The following is a 21,121-nucleotide window of genomic DNA, read 5'->3' on the forward strand; positions in this document are numbered from 1 at the left end:
TTTCAAATTCAACCCTAATTCTCCGCTTTTGTTCAACAGTGACCTGTACTTGTAAAGTAATTCTGCCGGTCTCCTACTCCTAATATCATTAGTACCAACGTGTACAATTATATCACCTTTTGTGCCCTTAAAAGATGATATCCGCTCTACAACGTCATCAACCCTTGCCCCTGGCAGTCATACCCTGGTATTGTTCCACCTATCCTTTTTACAACGCATGTTTCCCGTTTCCCTGACAATCGTCTCCAACAACTACTAGTTCCTGAGGGACCAGCGCATTCTGCCTTGGGGGTTGCCGCTGTGTTGCGTGACGACCAAGTGCAAGCTCTGGCGTTGATGTGGGCAGCTGAGAGCCTGATGGGCCCCTCAATTTAGATCTTTCGAGGGCATCCACCCTGTACTTCAAACTCTCATATAGGCCCATAACAACGCTGATTTGTCGCCTGATTTCCTTACACGCTTTACATCGCGCACACACAAAGACATCCCCCATGGCAATATCATGTTCCGTTTCAGAGAGTTCGGCAAACATTTCACAAGTCGCACATTTTTTGAGGCTCTGATGCTTTGGAGAATTGCCCCCCTCAGTTCTCCCCCGAGTCACAGCACTCTTGCCACTTTGTGCCCGTTGCTTTGCTGCTCTAGTTTGGGGCATGATACTTTAAATTAATAAAATCAATAAATTAAATTAATTAAATGTCAATACTATGCTATCTAATAGAAACAGTGAAGCGTATTACTCTATAAATTATACGTTAGAGCTACTTAACTACCTCAATTAAAAATTTGAATTCCCTACCACTATATACAAAAACAATGGCTGCAAGATTCGAACGAAATAACGGTTTTACGTATATTAATTATTACGTCTATCTACAAAAACTGTTTATCTAAATTAAAATAAAAATAACCAGCGTAACTATAAGACTACGTATTAAGTACAATATAAAATAACAATTATGTAAATAAAAAGGCAAACACTTATCGTTTTTTTCGGAGCCTGCAAATGACAGCTGTAATTTTTAAAGAGAGTCAGCGCCCTGGGTGTGCCATGATCACCGTATTAGTAGTAGTAGTGGCACATGATGCAAGAAAGCAAGTGTAGGAACTTATGCAGCATCAGCCAAAAAAAAAAAAAAAAAAATCACACTATTCCCTCCAAATGCCTGTCCAGTTCCTCCTTAAATTTATTTAACCTATCAACTTCCACAACGACAGATGGAAGTTTGTTCCAGCAATTAACCACCCGCTGGCTAAAGGCAAATTTCCGCACATCTATTCTACATCTGTCCTTGCTTAATTTGAACTTATGTCCCCGTAGGTTGGTAATCTGAACAAGTGGAAGGATCCCATCAGAATTCAGCGTGCTCAACCCATTCAAGGCCTAATAGACCTCAATCAGAGCACCGCGCAGGTGCGTAGTCTCCAGCCACTGCAATTTGCAGAACTTAAGCCTCTCTTGGTAAGAGAATCCCTTCATTCCCCTCACCAATCGTGTTGCTCTTCTCTGTACACGCTCAAGCAAATCTACATCCTTCCTAAAATGAGGCCTCCAGACCTGTACGCAGTACTCAAGGCGTGGCCTGACCATTGCCTTATACAGAGGGACAATCACCTCCTTTTCCCTGCTAGCAAAATTCCTATATATCATTGACAAAACCCCATGACCCGCCCTAGCAGCCTGTCTGCACTGCTCAGAAAACTTCATATCTGACTGCACAATTACTCCCAGGTCTTTTTCATTTTCTACCACCTTAAGTGTAGTACCACACAGTTGGTACGTTTCTCTGGGGTTACTTCTACCCATATGCAGTACTTTGCATTTGTCAAGGTTGAACTTCAGTTGCCACTTCTTAGCCCATCTGCCCAAATTATCTAGATCCTGTTGCAGTAGCACACTGCCATTATTGTCATTAACAACCCTGCCAACCTTTGTGTCATCTGCAAACTTCGACATTAAGCGTGATATACCTTCATCAATATCATTGATAAATACACAAAACAACAGTGGACCCAACACCGAACCCTGTGGGACTCCACTAATAACATTAGTCCACGAAGAGCAGCACCCATTGATTACCACCCTCTGTCTTCTCCCACTTAACCATCCTTTCATCCATTGTAGCAACTTACCCTTAATACCATTCTGCTCCAATTTGTACAGTAGTCTTCCATGCGCAACAGTGTCAAAAGCTTTCCTGAAATCCAAGTATATGATATCAAAATTATTTTTTGCATTCAGTTCCTTTGTGACCACATCATAATAACCAATCAAATTTGTCAGAAAAGACTTTCCCTTAACAAACCCATGCTGTGTTTGAATTATTGCTGCAGTCTTGTCTAGATGATCCTGCAATGCATCTTTAACCAGCGACTCCATTATTTTACCCGGAACAGAAGTTAAACTAACTGGTCTGTGATTACTCGTGTCACCCTTCGATCCACCTTTGTGAATTGGGGACACATTTGCACATCTCCAGTCCGTGGGAACCTCCCCTGAGTCCAAGGATGCTCTCATAATTATGGCTAAGGGTTTGCTTAGTTGCTTTGCCGCCTCCTTTAAAATAACTGGATAGATCCCATCCACCCCAGGTGCCTTTCTTGTGTTTAACTTCAACAATTTCTCCTCCACTTTGCTCTCAGTTATTACAAAATCATTAAGCACACTGCTACAATTTGATAACCTTCTTCCATTTTCAAATTGTAATAATTCCTCACGTGTGAATGTAGATGCAAAATACTCATTCAGTTTATTTGCTATCTGAGCAGGATCATCAACAGTCGAACCATCGATGTCAAGTGGACCAATCAGATTCACCCCATTCCTTTTAGAGTTTATATAAGTAAAGAAATCCTTGCTGTTTTTCTTAGCATCTTTTGCCAAAGATTTCTCGTAATCTGCCTTCGCCTGCCGAACCTCCTTTGTGACCTGATTAGACTAGCTTATATCTGCCACAGGCTTCTGCGTCACCTGATAATTTATATGCATCCCATGCATTTTTCTTCTCTGTCACGAGTCTCATTAGTTCATTTGATAACCATTTAGGCCTAAACCTTGAACGATATTTCTTAATCGGTATATAAAGTCTAGTAGCTTCCACGATTAATTCTTTGAATGCTTCCCACTTGGAATTTACTGTTTGTAACATCGTCAGTTGATCCCACTGCACAGAATCCAAAAACTGTCTGAGACCACTGTACTCCCCTTTACGGAAGCAAAAACCCTTTCCTTTACCCCTGACGGTAGTTACCTCTTTGAGTAAATCCCACTTCAGCACACTGTGATCACTGCCACCTAGTGGTTCCTTTATCTGCAAATTCTTAATACAAGAATGATCACTGCTGATAACCAGATCAAGAGTGTTACTTTCTCTGGTTGCCTCTCGAACATGCTGCTGCAGAAAACAATCATCCAATAAATCCACAAGTCTGACTAGTGTGTGAGTGCCCAACCCACAAGTTCCAGTCAATATCTGCGAAGTTAAAATCTCCCATTATAAGACATTCTGATTTACTGGCCCACTCTGTCTCTGTACAATTGTTCATTGTACTCATTCAAGTCATTAGGCCTATAACACACTCCTACTCTTATTTTTGCTTTTGCAGTGCTTGTCACACCAAACTGACTCAACAGAGCACTGTTCATCTTTATTAACTGGGTGCACTTCCTTTGATTTTATGTTTTTCTTAATTAACAGCATAACACCCCCTCCCTTTCTGTCCTGTCTGTCCTTTCTGTACACATTTTACTCCCCAAATTCCAGTTCTGCATTCCTTATATCTTTGTGACACCACGTCTCTGCTATCCCAACAATATCCGCCTTTGATGTCTTGACCAACACTTCAAATTCATCAAATTTATTTACTATACTTCTAGCATTGGTATACATGCAAGCATACATGCTCCTATGCCTATTCCTTGTTACCCTAACACATCCCATATACCCAACTAATCCATGATGACTGCCATCCGTCCCTGAAACCCCCAACACCCCTCGCTCCAGGTCGCTTCTTATTCTAATAGAAGTTGTGCAAGAATCACCTTCACCTCTGCCTGCGGTTACTGTTAAACTATTAGTCTTTGTATCCCCCCAAACTAGCAGTTTTCCGACCCACCTAACACACTCTCGATAGCATCAGCAAATATTCTTGCACCCTTTCTATTTAAGTGTCTCCCATCCCTGTAGAAGCAATCTCTCCTGTTAACAAGTACAGTCCAGTCTGAAAAAAATTCAACCCCTTGAGCCTTGCACAATCTTTCCAGGGCCGAATTGATCGACAAGGCTCTCATCATGTACTCCCTCCTATCGTGTCTGGGCAGAATTGCAGACACTTTCAAATTCAACCCTCTTTCACGGCTTTTTTTCAACAGTGACCTGTACTTGTTGAGTAATTCCGCCGGTCTCCTACTCTTAATATCATTAGTGCCAACGTGTACAACTATATCACCTTTTGTGCCCTTGAAAGATGATATCCGCTCTACAACGTCATCAACCTTTGCCCCTGGCAGAAATACCCTGGTCCTGTTCCACCTATCCTTTTTACAAAGGATGTTCCCCGTTTCCCTGACAATGTATTGTGGAGAGTTTCAGTGGTATTGATGCATTATAAAAACATACAGTTAACCCAAACGTATTGTGCTGACTTATGTGCCACAAAAACCACAAAATTAAACTAAACTGCAAAATTAACTGTGGAGCCATCTACCAAACAAAATAAAAACTAAACCAACAAATTAATATAAATATACTCAGAAATTACCTGTGGCGTCATCTACCCAACAAAACGCAATCCTTTTCACCAAACTGCTCACCATATTGATTTTTACTGCCATATTGTCTGTCATTATTATTATTATCATTATTATTATTATTATAATGGACATATGGTGCGATGCAAGGAATCCCGAGGCTTATGCTGCATCAGCCAAAAAAAAAAAAAAAAAAAATTTTGAATTACCCGGGGAGGGAGGGAGGGAGGGAGGGAGGGAGGAAGAGAGAGAGAGAGAGAGAGAGAGAGAGAGAGAGAGAGAAGTAGAAGGGAATCACCAAGAAAGAGAAGAATGATGATGTCCAGCTCAGGACCCTGGGTGTGCCAAGCCCATACTCACCAGATGTAAGTCCCTGGGGTTATGCCTATTGTTGACCAGAATTGTGACCAGGGATGTGTTTCACTCTAAGTGGAATAAAATCCCCCCCCCGGCCAAGCAAAAAATTTTAATTTTTATTTTAATATTCGTTCAAAGACCTCGGTCGTTGAAATTTTCGCCACATTTTTTGCTTAATTTTAAGAAAATTTTCTTCTTACTGCACTCTTTAGGGACCATATAATCAGCTTACACAATGCTGTAATTATAAAATACGAATTCAATAAATTTATGTCAAATAAACACAACACTAAAAATCATATCAATTAAGTGTGTTACTCTTTAGGTGGTACACGGCGAAAATACATCTCTAAAATCCAAAAGCCAGGCAATATTTCTGGCTGCACAAATTGTAACTAAAATCTACTATTTCAAACGTCGACATTTTCATTTTATGGTCTGCACGGGTAGAACAGTGGTATTGTCACTCCCTTTCCACACCTGGTGGAAAAGACCTGGGTTCGAATCCCGTCGATGATGCGAGGAACTTTAATGGGCTTTTTTCACTCCGTGGCTTTGGTCTCAGGCGTAGATAGCAAGGTTTTTTTCCAGAAACTGGGGTTTTTCGTCCAGCAAACAGACAAATCGACCATAGAACACACGCAATTAACAGACATAAGACACAGCACGGCAGACGAATTTAATTATTCGGGTGGTCTAAATATAATATAATAAAAATTAAAAAATTTATTTTTATTATATTATATTTGAAATCACTCTATTGGTCACCCTGAGCCGATTTCAATGACTGAACTATCTGGAGTTTGTTCTCAACTTTTTGGACAGGAAATCTGTTCTCATTGTCTCCCATGTAAACGCGGTCATCACTCTGACACAGCTCCATCTCTAATGCTCAAGGCCACTTGTTGGAGGACTTCATTGTCTCACACAACCTTATAGCACATAATCTATCGGCGCCTCCGTAGCCAGGTGGGAAGGAGCAGCAGTGCATAGCACACACTTCTTGATTAAACCGGGGTTCGAGCCCGTCACCACCAAATACGGAGGATGCGGAAAGGTCAGGGAATGACCACCGCACCGGAGCAATATGGCCTTAGTTGCTAATGCTCCTAAAAACCAAATAACAACAACAACAACAACATAATCTATCACAGCAATATTTCACATATAGTAGCTCTATAGGAGAGTCCAACATCGATGTCACAGTAACGACCAGTGACCTCAGTACCCGTATCCACGACTGGAGGACAATCTCAGACTGGATTCTCAGTGACCATAGAGTAATTACCTTCTACATGGTGACACACTTCCTCTCGGGCCCCAAGATAGCTGGCCATTGTGAGGTTCTCAATCAAGGATGTCGTTTGGCAGACGTTTGATGACTCTTTTACCAGGGATTTTGCCTCACACAATCCTAACCACTTTAATTCATCTGCTGCTAATGAGTTGGTCGACCTACTTCAGCGAGCACAAATAAAGGCCTCGTATAAGACAGCAAGGAAAAAGTCGATCCGTTTCACTGTTTGCTCATGGTGGTGTAATGAGTTAGCAACGATGCGTAAAGAGGTCCATGGTCCATCGAGCGCGACGGGTTTATCAGGGCTATTGCAACTGGTACTACTCTGAGTGGCAAGATTTACACAGTAGTTACATTGTCAAAAAGAATGAATACACAAAAGCCATTTCCACCAAGAAGAGAGCAACCTGGACTAAATTTGTTAATGACTCTGGGAATTCCAATCTATGGGGCCTTCTTTATAATATAGCAGGGGAGAAAACATACATGCCTGATACCTTTTGGCACAGTTACAACCGAAACTGCAGAGATCTCGAACTGGACTGACACAATTAATCGAATACTACACACATTGTTTCCTGAGGATGATTCAGCAGGGGATGTATTCGAGCTTCAGCTATGCGATGTCCAACAAAACCTATGACACTAAGTGACACCAACCCCTATGACACCAACATCTCATCATTGATTAACTGTCGGAAATGATGAATAGGATCAATCCCAAAAAACCTTGGGATGGATCTAATACAATGTTTTTATTCTGCGCATCTTCAAGCTTAGACCTCTATATTTACAATTACTATACGATAAATGCCTGGTAGAGGGAGTATTTCCCAAAATTTGGAAAGTAGCTCTCCTTTGGCTCATCAGGAAACCTAATAAACCCCCGGATGTCTCCCGTTTCCTCAGACCTCTTTCCCTCCTGCCAAATCTCGTGAAAATATTGGAAAGACTCATGACACTAAGAATCATGCAGTTGTTCTGTGAACAATACTTAAATAAAATAAATTTTCTGTTTATACTCCGGGACGACCAAACGGTCAGAGGAGTTCACAAGATAGACAGAATACAAGAAACAGCACCGTATTCAGTAGTCACGGGCTTGAACCCCGGTCACTCGAGGCACGTGTACTTATGCACCCGCGCGCCTGACCACTAGGCCGGCGGCATCCTCCCCAGCACAAGAGTATGGTTTTATACCTGGGCGCTCTTCCTAGGAGGGTACTATTTGACTTGGTCCTCCACATAGAAAATTCTACATCCAAATATGAACTGGCGATCTTTGTTGGTTTCGAGGGCGCCTTTGACACTGTTTGGTGGGACAGTGCATTGGCCCGCCTCCGCTAGGCTCAATGCTCCCTCCAGCTATATCACCTCTTTAGAAATTATTTCATAGAGTGTGAGATTGTAGTTCAATACAGCTGCCTGCAGGTAACCAGACTGACCTCTCGAGGGTGCCTACAATGTATGTCCTAGGGCTTCTTGTCTGGAATATGGTCCTCCACAGCTGGCTCACGAAACCCTTGGATGATTGTAAAATAGTGGCTTTCGCAGATCAACTCACTATCGTTGTTCCTGGAAAATCCTGCTTTGCTTGTAAAGCAAATCGTATCCTATCCGATTTCAACTCCTGGACGATGCTCAACAAACTACGAATCAATCCGAATAAAACAAAAACGATTCTCTTGAAATCCAAACTAGATCTCAGACGCCCGCCACAATTTCAGATCTCTGAAAAGCAGCTCTCGATTGTAACACAGACGAAGGTCCTGGGGATGATTATTGATCACAAACTGAGCTTCCATGAACATCCTATGTCCTTAGGGACCAAGACTAAAAGATTCTCAGCGGAGATTCATTAGAATTTCTGCTGAGATTCTCACGGATTCATTAGAGTTTCCAGAAGTGACTGGGGGCTCTCAAATAAAACTCTGTTCTTATACTGCATGGCGGTCATTTTGCTCATTGTGACATATGCGACTGGATCGTGGTTTCATAGAGTGAAGATAGTCAAAATGAGAGACAAGCTTAACTGCATCAGCAAAACATGCTTTTGTCCGCTCATAGAATTTGCCGGACAGTGTCCATAGCTGCCATTCAAATGATCGCCAGAACATTACCCATGGAATTTTGCATCATCTATCGAGGTCTAGACTTCAGGATCAAGAAGAAAATTCCAACTAAAATCCTTGAAATTGAACTGGATCTAAAAACCAACCCCAAAGCCGAAAGACTCAGGTGCTATAATGAAGCGCATTATAGCCTCAGTTGCTGATGCGCCAATAAAACCCAAAGCTATAATGAACTAATAAACATTTGGCAGACCAGATGGGATACCTCTGAAACAGGCACCGTCATATTTCAGAGTATTCCATTTCAGAAGAATTTTTTTTAGAAAATTCCTTCCAGAGATCTCGTTTTCGGCAACAAAAACTGTTAAGTCCTGGCTGTCGCTGAACTTGGAATCCTCCTTCTTGGTCATTGAACATGTCTCTCTCAACGAGAAGCTTTTTCAGCTAGGATTGTCTACAACAGATAGCTATATCTGCAGAGAAAAGGAGAACTGGAAGCTTCTCCTTCTTGAATGTCCACTGTACAAAGACATAAGAAGAACACAGGCAGTACCAAACATCACTGAGCACCAATCGGACCTCCTACTTCAAACACCAGAAAATCTTTTAGCACTGCAGACTTATGCCGCACAGGTCTTCAAGCGTAGAAGGCGAACCCATGCTAATTCAAGACACGTTAGAAATACTCATGCAACGAACTGAAAGTGCGCAGTAAATTTTTTTAAAACTTATTATTATTTATATTTTCTACCCGTATTGTTATTTTATTTTATTTATTTATTTTTGTCGTGTTCTGCCTGGAGTTAGTTAATCTTGCTCAGCGTTTTTTTTTTTCAAATGCCCGAAATTAATTTTTTTATTTACTTATTTATTTTTTTAAAATTATTATTTATTTTTGCTTAATTTGCCATTTAGATAAGGCCTTATTGAAATTTATTATTTATTTATTTTTATTAATTACTTTTTTTTAATCAGCACCATTAGGTTTTTTTATTATTATGTATTATTTTTTATTATTATTTTTTCCCCCTCTTTCATAGCCTGCACCACTAGTGTTTTTTTCCTTCCCTCTCCCCCTCTAGAATTGGTCCCCAGAGGATTCTCGCCCACCTTCTGGCAACACTAGGTGGGTCAGTCTCTTTTGAGACAGTACGTGTTTTACTTGGACTGGCTCACCTTCCTGTGGCATGGACGAGTACCCAGAATCACCTGTCCAGGTGATTGTCCGCACGCACTGCGGTATCGTCGCCGTCCTCCTCACACCGGGTGGAAAATTCCCGGGTTTGAATCCCGTCGATGATGCGAAGAACTTTAATGGTCTTTTTTCACTCCGTGGCTGAGTTAGTCGTTCTCAGGCGTAGATAGCAAGGTTCCCCCCCCTCCCCCAGAAACTCTGGAATTTTTTCGTCCTGCAAAACAGGCAAATCGACCAGAGAACAGACTCAATTTACAGACATAATACATATACGGGCATATGTAAGAAATTATGGGTGGCCGTAATATAATAATTTGAATTTTGTCCAGGTGATTGATGCTTCTGTGTAGCCAAGTGGCCAGACACAACAACAACAACAGAACACACACAAACCTACACTAAACACATTTCTGGCCCTTTTACAGTGATTTTGTTCTCCACAGAGAAACGAGGAGGTATTGAACAGACGTTTTAGGTGCCGCCTATTACATATACACATGTCCACAATCTGCTTTTAATAATGAGAAAAACACTAATCAATACATCGTTATCGACTTCTACTGCCACTACCGATAACCCGCATGATCTTTTACAGAGAATGCAGGGAGAAGCTGCGGTAGCGGGAAACGCGTTTTCCCGGTAAGTTTACCGAAGTTTTCCGTTGTTCTCGTGTTGGCTTTCTTTACCTTAGCCGAATTGATTTGATTGAAGCCGAATTTGAAGCTGAATAATTCCAAAAAAAAAAAAAAAATAAAAATAAAAAATAAATAATAATAATATAATTATAATTATGTTTTTATTCAAAAGAGAAAAAGAACAAAGCTACACATGTACAAAAGGAGACATTTATATTGGCGTTAGTTGGAAAACTCCAAATCACTTTTTGGGCCTATATGTTAGTAATATCCCTAGCCTATAGCTAGGAATATAACAAATTTAACGTTGTGGTACAGCGTATAAAAATTCGATATATATATATATATATTTTTTTTTTCCAGGATAAACAAAATAAGAAAAAAAAACTATCATCGTTTTAACTCCAGGGGTTCACATCTGGTGAGTATGGGATTAGCACACCCTTGGTCCTGAGCTGGATGTCACCATTCTTTTTTCTTTTGTTGATTCCCTCTTACTTTTCTCTCTTTCTCTCTCTCTCTCTCTCTTTCTCTCTCAGGGTACTCAAATGTTTTTTTTTTTGGCTAGTGCAGCATAAGACCCAGGCTTCCTTGCACCATATGGCTAATAATAATAATAATCTAGCAAGGAAATACTAGTTGATCGAAGAAAGTGTACCGTACTACAAGTACGAACCCCAGGCAGTACTAGAGACCCTAACCCACAAGCTGTACTGGGACCGCGCCATAATAACGGATAGGACAATCCCGCACAACAGACCTGACATAATTCTTGTGGATAAGAAGGAAAAGGCTACCTATCTGATTGAAATAGTGGAACCCAACATTGGCATCCTGCAGAAAACCCATGGGGAAAAAATCAGGAAGTACACGAACCTAAGACAGGAGATCAAAGATATGTGGCATATGCAACAAGTAACAACCATCACGATCATAGTGTCAACCATAGGTATGGTGCCAAAGACCCCACATAACAGCCTAGGAACATTAGGTCTCCCAGTGAACACCTACAAGGAACTCCAGAAAGTCGCAATCCTGAACACCTGTAGGATAGTCAGAGTTCCTCGACCAACAGTAACACCTGACATAACAACAACCATCTTGTGTACTTGGTAGCAATACCCGTCACAAGGTGGAACCCCCAATAAGGGAGAAATAATAATATAAAAATAACAATTATAATATTATGAGAAAACAAAAAAGACCCAGGCTTCCTTGCACCATATGGCTAATAATAATAATAATCTAGCAAGGAAATACTAGTTGATCGAAGAAAGTGTACCGTACTACAAGTATGAACCCCAGGCAGTACTAGAGACCCTAACCCACAAGCTGTACTGGGACCGCGCCATAATAACGGATAGGACAATCCCGCACAACAGACCTGACATAATTCTTGTGGATAAGAAGGAAAAGGCTACCTATCTGATTGAAATAGTGGAACCCAACATTGGCATCCTGCAGAAAACCCATGGGGAAAAAATCAGGAAGTACACGAACCTAAGACAGGAGATCAAAGATATGTGGCATATGCAACAAGTAACAACCATCACGATCATAGTGTCAACCATAGGTATGGTGCCAAAGACCCCACATAACAGCCTAGGAACATTAGGTCTCCCAGTGAACACCTACAAGGAACTCCAGAAAGTCGCAATCCTGAACACCTGTAGGATAGTCAGAGTTCCTCGACCAACAGTAACACCTGACATAACAACAACCATCTTGTGTACTTGGTAGCAATACCCGTCACAAGGTGGAACCCCCAATAAGGGAGAAATAATAATATAAAAATAACAATTATAATATTATGAGAAAACAAAAAAGACCCAGGCTTCCTTGCACCATATGGCTAATAATAATAATAATCTAGCAAGGAAATACTAGTTGATCGAAGAAAGTGTACCGTACTACAAGTACGAACCCCAGGCAGTACTAGAGACCCTAACCCACAAGCTGTACTGGGACCGCGCCATAATAACGGATAGGACAATCCCGCACAACAGACCTGACATAATTCTTGTGGATAAGAAGGAAAAGGCTACCTATCTGATTGAAATAGTGGAACCCAACATTGGCATCCTGCAGAAAACCCATGGGGAAAAAATCAGGAAGTACACGAACCTAAGACAGGAGATCAAAGATATGTGGCATATGCAACAAGTAACAACCATCACGATCATAGTGTCAACCATAGGTATGGTGCCAAAGACCCCACATAACAGCCTAGGAACATTAGGTCTCCCAGTGAACACCTACAAGGAACTCCAGAAAGTCGCAATCCTGAACACCTGTAGGATAGTCAGAGTTCCTCGACCAACAGTAACACCTGACATAACAACAACCATCTTGTGTACTTGGTAGCAATACCCGTCACAAGGTGGAACCCCCAATAAGGGAGAAATAATAATATAAAAATAACAATTATAATATTATGAGAAAACAAAAAAAAAAGTACCGGTATTTATTTTTTAACACTTCAATACTAACAGTATACGATCAGTTCACAAAAATTACATTACTGACAATAATAGTTTAATGATATAGTTTAAATATATTTAAATATATAAAATATTTAAATATATAAAAATATTTAAATTTAATTATAAATTTAAATATATTTAAATATAGTTTAATGATGTCAAAATCACAAATTAAAATTTACAAAAAATCATACAAATTGTAATCAAACGTTTAAGTCCAATCTTAATATACTATCATGTATGTTAGTGCAAATTCATCATTTTAACATAGCTATCTATCAAAGTAGTTGAATTAATTAATTAATTAAATTAAATTAATTAATTAATTACATTGGCACCGTTTTGGTTATATCTCACATTGTGAATGCCTTCACAGCGAGTTGCCATGGTATTGTACTACCTCGAATAAATAACACTTCACCACTGGAGAAGACTATTGTTATTTATTCTCGGCGGATACCACCACCCAGATGGCACCGTTTTGAAATATGGTATGGGATAAAGTTCTCGGTTATCCTCATACTATCCCTATTAGACTTAGAAAAGAGATAAAGATGTAGGAAGGTGATAGTAGGAGAGGTAGAGGAAGGAAATGCCGTAGAAGGAAGAAAGGGACAGTTGCTCCTTCAACTCACACTCAAATCTCATATATTCCTCGAATAGGCAACGCTTCCCCAGTAGAGAAGACTGTTGTTACCTATTCGAGGAAACTCAGTGGCCATTAGTCCCCCAGACGGCACCGTTTCCAAGCTTGTTGGCTTCTCTTCGATGGGTGGGCAGGTACCCTGGTGTTGCAATAGTGACAACCCAGTTATGAACTATAACTTCACAATGTGAGAGATGCCTGATGGTGTGTAGTGATATAGAAAGTGTTTAAAGGCAAAGGCCTCATGCTACGAGGTAGAATGACTATCATGTAGGTTATCAAATTAAATTATTATATTAGGGTTACCCGTAAATGATTACATTAACCCGTATTCGTGTCTGTAAATTGCCTGTGTTCTCTGGTCGATTTGCCTGTTTTGCTGGACGAAAAAAACCCCAGTTTCTGAGGTAAAAACCTTGCTGTCTACGCCTGAGACCGACTAATTCAGCCACGGAGTGAAAAAAGCCCACTAAAGTTCCTCGCGTCATCGACGGATTCGAACCCGGGCCTTTTCCACACGGTGTGGGGAGGACGGTGACGATACCACTGTGCTACCCACTCAGACATCATGTAGGTTATTGCAAATGCATCACCAGGGTACCTGCCCACCCACAGAAGAGAAGCCAACAAGCTTTGAAACGGTGCCGTCTGGGTGATGGTATCCGCCGAGAATAAATAACAATAGTCTTCTCCACTGGTGAAATGTTATTTATTTGAGGTAGTACAATACCATGGCAACTCGTTGTGAAGGCATTCACAATATGAGATATAACCAAAACGGTACCAATGTAATTAATTAATTAATTAATTAAATTAAATTAAATTAATTAATTCAACTACTTTGGTAGATACCTATGTTACAATGAACCCACAAAAAACTATCATGTAGGTCAGTGCAGTGCATTTGCACTAATCTACATGATAGTCATTCTACCTCGTAGCATGAGGCCTTTGCCCCTACACGCTTTATAGTCTAAATCTTAATATACTTAAATACTGTAATATTAATAATTACACTTATTAAATAACCTTAATCATAACACTTAAATAATTTTAATAATAATACTTAAATAATCTTCATAATAATTCTTAAATAATCTTAAGTACTTTATTATAATAATAATAAGAAAATTGGATATTTTTTCCTGTTATCGTGATTTGGTAATTCTCTCGTAATGAATTCTATTTTTTGATAGTAGAATTGGAGCTGTCTGCTATTTATTTTAAGAGGGCGTTTGTTGCAAAAAATCATGTAACGTTATTTGTAATATTTTGTCTCTCCTTTTCATTACGTTAAGTTAAAGTAATTGCTAAATCGATGCTTGTTGTTCTAATGGGGTGTTAAATACGTGTGTTATTTTGTTTTGTGTATTTCTCTTGTAGCGATATTCATATGAAGATGTTGTCGAGCTTAGTTAAAGAGCACCAGCAACGACAAACTGCCCGAAGGGAAGAACAAGGTATTGTAATAGCATAATTGTTTCTATTCTGATTATTATTAGCCATATGGTGCAATGAAGCCTGAGGCTTATGGGCTTATGCTGCACCAGCAAAAAAAAAAAAAAAATCCCGCGTTACCCTGAGGGAGGGAGAGTCAGAAGTAGAAGGGAATCACCAAGATGCAAGAAAGAGAAGCATGATGATAATAATAATTATTATTATTATTAGTAGCCATATGGTACAAGGAAGCCTGAGGCTTATGCTGCACCAGCCAAAAAAAAAAAAAAAAAAATTCCCGCGTTACTCCCCTGTGTGTGTGTGTGTGTGAGTGAGAGAGAGAGAGAGAGAAGTAGAAAGGCATCACCAAGAAAGAGAAGAATGATGATATCCAGCTCAAGACCCTGGGTTTGTCAAGGGTAATCATATATTGTTCTGAACATATATTTAGGTAGTTACTTCTGTCAATCCCTTCAAAACTTTTGGTGTCAGGTAATTCACTTTCGATTGAAAGACGCCAACAACAAACCTGTCACTTATAAGTCACAAACAACGCAGTATATTTTCCTCCAAAGACTCCTGGAACACATAGGCATAGTAGTTTTCCGTTTTCTATGTAAGCACATTTTATATGAATATTTTTTTAGACTGGCTATATAAAGGACGCTACGCATAAATGGGTTAATAACAAAAACGAACAAGGACACCTCTCCCCCACTTCATTTTTCCATCTTTGTAATATGCCTTTTAAATTAAAACACTTTGCTATGACTTCTTCCCATCCTGTATTTGTATAACCGTTTTAGTTGGCTAAAGCACTCTGTATTGCCTTGATGCAATAAACTGATATCGATCAACTGATTTAAATATATTCGAACTGCCCACCTCAAAATCAGCCGGAAATTTATTTAAACAATCGATTGCCTATGGCTAAAAAGTAAATTTCTGCTCATCTATGCTGCAACTAGGATGGTCCCAGGATTTTATACAGGGGCTAAAGTAGGGCTCAGGGAAATCATTATGCATTAATCAGGTTTAACAAAAAAAAAAAAAATTAACTGCAGCCATTATCAATCCACTGCAAGATGGAAGCTTCCTCAATGATTCATATTGAGGAAATGGACCATAATCTGCCATGCTGGTCCAGTGTGGGTTGGCAGATTGGCTGACCAGGCTAGCCGTGTGGATAAAGTGCCTGCCTGGCAACCAAAAGGTCGTGGGTTTGAATCCCATCTCAGGCTTGGATCAGAGTAGTGCAAAAAAAAAAAAAACCTTGGGAGGTGCATTATGGCCACAGAAGCTGATGCGCCAACAACTAACAAAAAAAAAAAAAAAAAAAAAAGTTGGCAGATTGACTGTATTTAGGAGTCAGGGGCTTGAACCCTGGTCTACTCAATTAGCATATACTACTGCACTCCCGCTCCTGCTCACTCGGCTACAGAGGCAGCAGTAATTAATTCCTTATTTTGATTATAAGGAGTGACTACAGCCCTTTAATTTCTACATGGGATGCCCCCTGTTTGCCACCATCCTCTTACAGCTAGTCCTGAGGGAGGGGGGATTAGGGGTCTACGGTACACAGCGTACCTCAGGTCTTAATATTACATTTTGTAAGTAATTTCATTGATTTTTAAATGAGCAGCAAAAAAAAAAACCTTATGAACTTAATAACACATGGTTTTATTTAAAATTTTTTTTATATTGCTGATTTATTATGTTACAATTGACAATATGAAAAATTATAGAATTCTTAAAATACCATGATTGTTAGACTAAATTCCAAATAGCAAATGCTTAATGTACGGTACTCACCTTATACAATCTGCAATAGTTATTAGGGTGAATTGATGGCTAAATTTTGGATTGAATAATTTAAATTAATAAATTAAAAAGCAAATTCAAAAATAAATAAATTTAATTTGACGGAATTTAAAATAAGCGCAAGGAGGCAGGAGTGCACAACTCTGTCCCTGGTTGTCATGAAGGATAATTAATTAAAAAACTCTGAGTAATATAAAACTGATAAGGCCAATAGTCATAACGACGGACTTTCATTTAGTTAAAAATGTCTTCAGTTGGCAGTGTATAGTATAAGGTGAGTACCATACATTAAGCATTTGCTATTTGGAATTTAGTTACAATTGACTTGATTTTTAATATTCATATCAACATGTTGGCATACACACAAACAGATACATAAAAACAAAGGGGGGGTGCCATCATGTACTTTGCACTGGGGTCCACATTAGCTTTGGACTTTCTAATACCACAGATTTATTATATAGGTTCATTTCAATTAGCAATTACTCTGTGGCTTAAAGCAAATTTCCACATATCTATCAAACAGCAGTTCCCTTCAATTTAAATTTTTATTCAAGTATATAGTATATCTTTGTGAAGTGGTTCAGGTGGGTATAATGTTGCTATGAGAATGCCACCTGATTTAAGATTTTTATTAAGCTGTTGTTAGTTTAAAAAAAAAAAAAAAAAGGTGACTTAAAAGTAATTATGCAGGCATACTTTATGAATATAGCAACATTGGCCCAGTGTTTATGCTGAATAGATTTTTTTTTTTTTGTCTGTTAAAACATACACTTCTATAATTAAATGTCAAAAGTTACTTTTAGCTTTGTGGAATTTTGTGAATCCTGCTTTTGCAGTCTTCTGTTTTGACTTGCATTTATCATTGAGAATAGTAAGTACAGTATATCTTTTAGTTTGTGATCTGTTTTCATATCTCCCCTCCTTCATCATTTATAGAAAATGGCGGATCATATCTTGGTAGAATTACAAACACAAGAACATTTTATACTTTCTTGCAACTTTTTCCAGCTTCATCTTGTATTTCTTGACCATGTCATCAGTTTATTTATATTTTTTGGTCATTAGTACCACAAAGATCACTGCACCCTTTAGCTGTAATTTGATGGTGGGGGAACTGACAAGTGCCCATTCCCTTATTAATTTCTAGAAATTGTTTTGGGCTAGTTTTGAAATGTGCTTGAACAATGCCAGTATTTTTTTTTTTTTTTTTAATGGAGTGCAATACTTGTTTAATATAAATTCAAGTTTTGAAAAATTTATTAAACATTGTGTTGTTTCACACCTTTTTGTTTTTTGAAAAAACAAAATAATTCTGCTGCAGATAAAAAAAAAAAAAAACATTTTAGACATAAAAGGCTTTTCAATGTGCAGAATTTCACATGTCTCTATATTTATTTATTTTTTCTACTTGTGTATATAAATATTATTAAAAACATTTGATACTGTTAGTTACTTCCATTTTCAGGTTTATTTCCAAATTTCTTTCAGATTTGGCATGCTTCATGACCTGTTGAATTTGAAATTATGTATGCCGTCTCCCACTGAGTAGCCATTTTGAGAGAATATGGTTTTGTGTTATTTTTTACTCTGAAACAAAATCTTTCAACCACAACTGGGTAAGACAGTAGATATTAATTGAACTATACTGCTCAACAAAATTATCAGAACAAAATATTTTTCATGAATATTTTATTGTGAACAGTGTCACAGAAGGCAAATATTTGATATAACAGACCTGGCATGCAAATTGTGGGTATCCAATAGAAATCAATCAATCAACCACCTTACAGAGCTGCAAATTATTCATGCCTATAAAAATACGGGTTGTGACCACATCACTTCATTCCTGTTTATAATCTTGCTCAGTGGGATAGCCACATCTCCAGTACTCAGGATGGCAAGTCATCGTCATTTAGATGATTCTTTGAGATGGCAGGCTGTTGGATGACCTGAAGCTGGGCAGGCAGAGGTGGCACATTGGCTTAATGTGCCATGCAGTGTCTCGTCTTGGCATTATGGAAGCCATTTCAGGAGATGGGAACCATTACAAGGTGAGTTGGCCAAGGTTGCCTGAGGGCTACGTTAAACATAGCCCTCAGGCAACGGCACCTCTGTAGCCAGGTGGGAAGGAGCAGCAGTGCGTAGCACATGCTTCTTGATTAGACCGGGGTTCGAGCCCGTCACCACCAAATACAGAGGATGCAGAAAGGTCAGGGAATGACCACCGGAGTAATATGGCCTTAGTTGCTAATGCTCCTAAAAACCAAATAACAAAACAAGCCCTCAGGCAACCTTGTCTTGCTACTAGAGCCAGACCGTTTTCAGGCTCTAGTAGCAAGACAACCTATGATGTTCTGTCATCAACTGTTTCTAGAGGCTGCTGAGGCCACAGGTGAAAGCATTTCCAACCAGACTGTGTTAAGAAGGCTAGTGGTTTGCATTCCATTAACCCGAAACCACCACAGAGCTTGTCAAAACTGGTGCCATGAACATGTGACTTGGAGAGCTGACAAATGGATTCTAGACATTATTTCATCTGAAGACAATGAGGAATGCGGTATCATCCTTCCAACATTAGAGAAAAGGACACTCAGGGGAGGTAGTGTTCTCGTGTAGGGCAGAATAATGATCAACAGCTGTGGCCACCTTCATGTTTTTGATAGGGGTACAGTAGCTTTGCAAAGGTACTGAGAACAGATACTTGAAACCTATGTGAGACTTTAGGGGTGCAGTTGGCCCAGATTTTCTTTTCATATATGACAATGCCACTGCACATAAAGCTCAAGTGGTGGAGGAATTTCATGAAAGGAAAGAAATCTAACAGCTGCCGTGGCCAGCACAATCACCAGACTTAAATCCATTCGAACATGTATGAGACATCCTTGGGCATTGCATTGCATGCCGACAGCCAACTCCTCGGTCACTAGGTGGGCTAAGGTCTGTGCTTGTGAAAAAATGGGATTTGTTTCCACAGAATCTTACAGACACCCTTATACCAAGCATAGTTCACTGTTGTCAGGCCCGTTTAACTGTCGGAGGGGATCATACACTGTAATGATGTCATGTGACCATATTTTAGCATCTTTTATCGACATTCTGTAATGTGCTTTTTTTGGCATTCTTATACAACCCCCAATAAATGTTCCTTATACCTGTCCAAAGTTTCTTGCTGTCTTCTCATTTCATTGTTATTCTATGGTACACCACAGTTTCTACATGTTCTGTTAATTTTGTCCAGCAGTGTAGTAGAAGGAAAACAGTTAACCTGAAAAGTTAATGCTTGTGTGGTTCCATGTCACTCTTCAAGCAAAAGTTAAATAGGTGCCAAAACAGTGGTAGGGCATTTAAGATTCTCATGCACAACTACTGTATGAAATGCCATAAGAAAATAACTACAGCTTTTGTAGTAAACGTTTGACAGCATTTAAGAAGATGTTAATAACTAAAAATCTGAATCATGCCTATAAAAACATGGGTTGTGACCACATCACTTCATTCCTGTTTTTAAGCTTGCGTTTTTAAGTGGGATAGCCACACCTCCAGTACTCAGGATGGCTAGTCATCATCATTTAGATGATTCTTTGAGATGGCAGGCTGTTGGATGACCTGAAGCTGGGCAGGCAGAGGTGGCACATTGGCTTAATGTGTCATGCAGTGTTGTCTCGGTGAATGGAAGCAGTTTTAGGAGACAGGAACCATTACAAGATGAGTTGGCCAAGGTTGCACGAGGGCTATGTCAAACAGAACAGGCTTATCTGGTTCTAGTAGAAAGACAACTAACTTATGTGATGTTCATATAGATACCGCAAGAACATTTGTTTTTGAGGGGCACTTATGAAGTGCCCTGCCACCACTGTTAAGTTACTGAACAGTAACTGATTATTCATATCATAGGCTTTGGAAATAAAATCATACCTTTTCCCTCGCAGTTTTCTCTAAATCAGCGTTTCCCAAACTGTGTTCTGCAGAATACTAGTGTTTCTTGAGATGTGAACAAGGGTTCCATGAAAAATCGTAATTAATAAAATAAATAACTTTTGCATATCTGTAGGATTTTGAATAAGATCTCCAAAATCGAAACTGGATTTTGAAGAGTAGCCAACTTGCTTTTTGTCTAAATGGTAGTTGAGCATTCTGGTCTCTTGCCAAAGCTGTTGACTGCAACTTTTGTCCATCTGTACTTCCACCTCTCTTAAAACCTGTTCTAATGCCTCCTCAGCTGAAGATGAAGTAGATTATTAGATCCTGCTTATCCTTTAAATCTTGTATTGATGATCTAGTACACACCATTCAGTGCCTCCTGTGGTCAAAGGAATGTCAGAAGAATTTTCAACAGTCCAGTCAAGTAATGGCATTTTTCCACTTTTTCTCTTAAAACTTGGTTTCTGATTTGCTCCTGTTCTGTATCTCCTAGGGCTTACAATA

At 39.3% G+C, this 21,121-nt stretch overlaps 1 protein-coding gene across 1 annotated transcript in view; it reads left to right on the forward strand.

The window, feature by feature from the left end:
- Positions 1–14,682: 14,682 nt before the first annotated feature.
- Blos1 (biogenesis of lysosome-related organelles complex 1 subunit 1) overlaps positions 14,683–21,121 on the forward strand; it is a 141,871-nt gene continuing 135,432 nt past the window's right edge. The window contains exon 1 of the mRNA XM_090382424.1: positions 14,683–14,895. Coding sequence (XP_090238550.1) covers positions 14,829–14,895 — 67 coding nt within the window. The 5' untranslated portion in view covers positions 14,683–14,828. The remainder of the gene's footprint in view (positions 14,896–21,121) is intronic.

The sequence above is a fragment of the Mastigoproctus giganteus genome, chromosome 1 (assembly GCF_048544385.1).
Source record: "Mastigoproctus giganteus isolate SK-2022 chromosome 1, ASM4854438v1, whole genome shotgun sequence".
In the NCBI taxonomy this organism is placed as follows: domain Eukaryota; kingdom Metazoa; phylum Arthropoda; class Arachnida; order Uropygi; family Thelyphonidae; genus Mastigoproctus; species Mastigoproctus giganteus.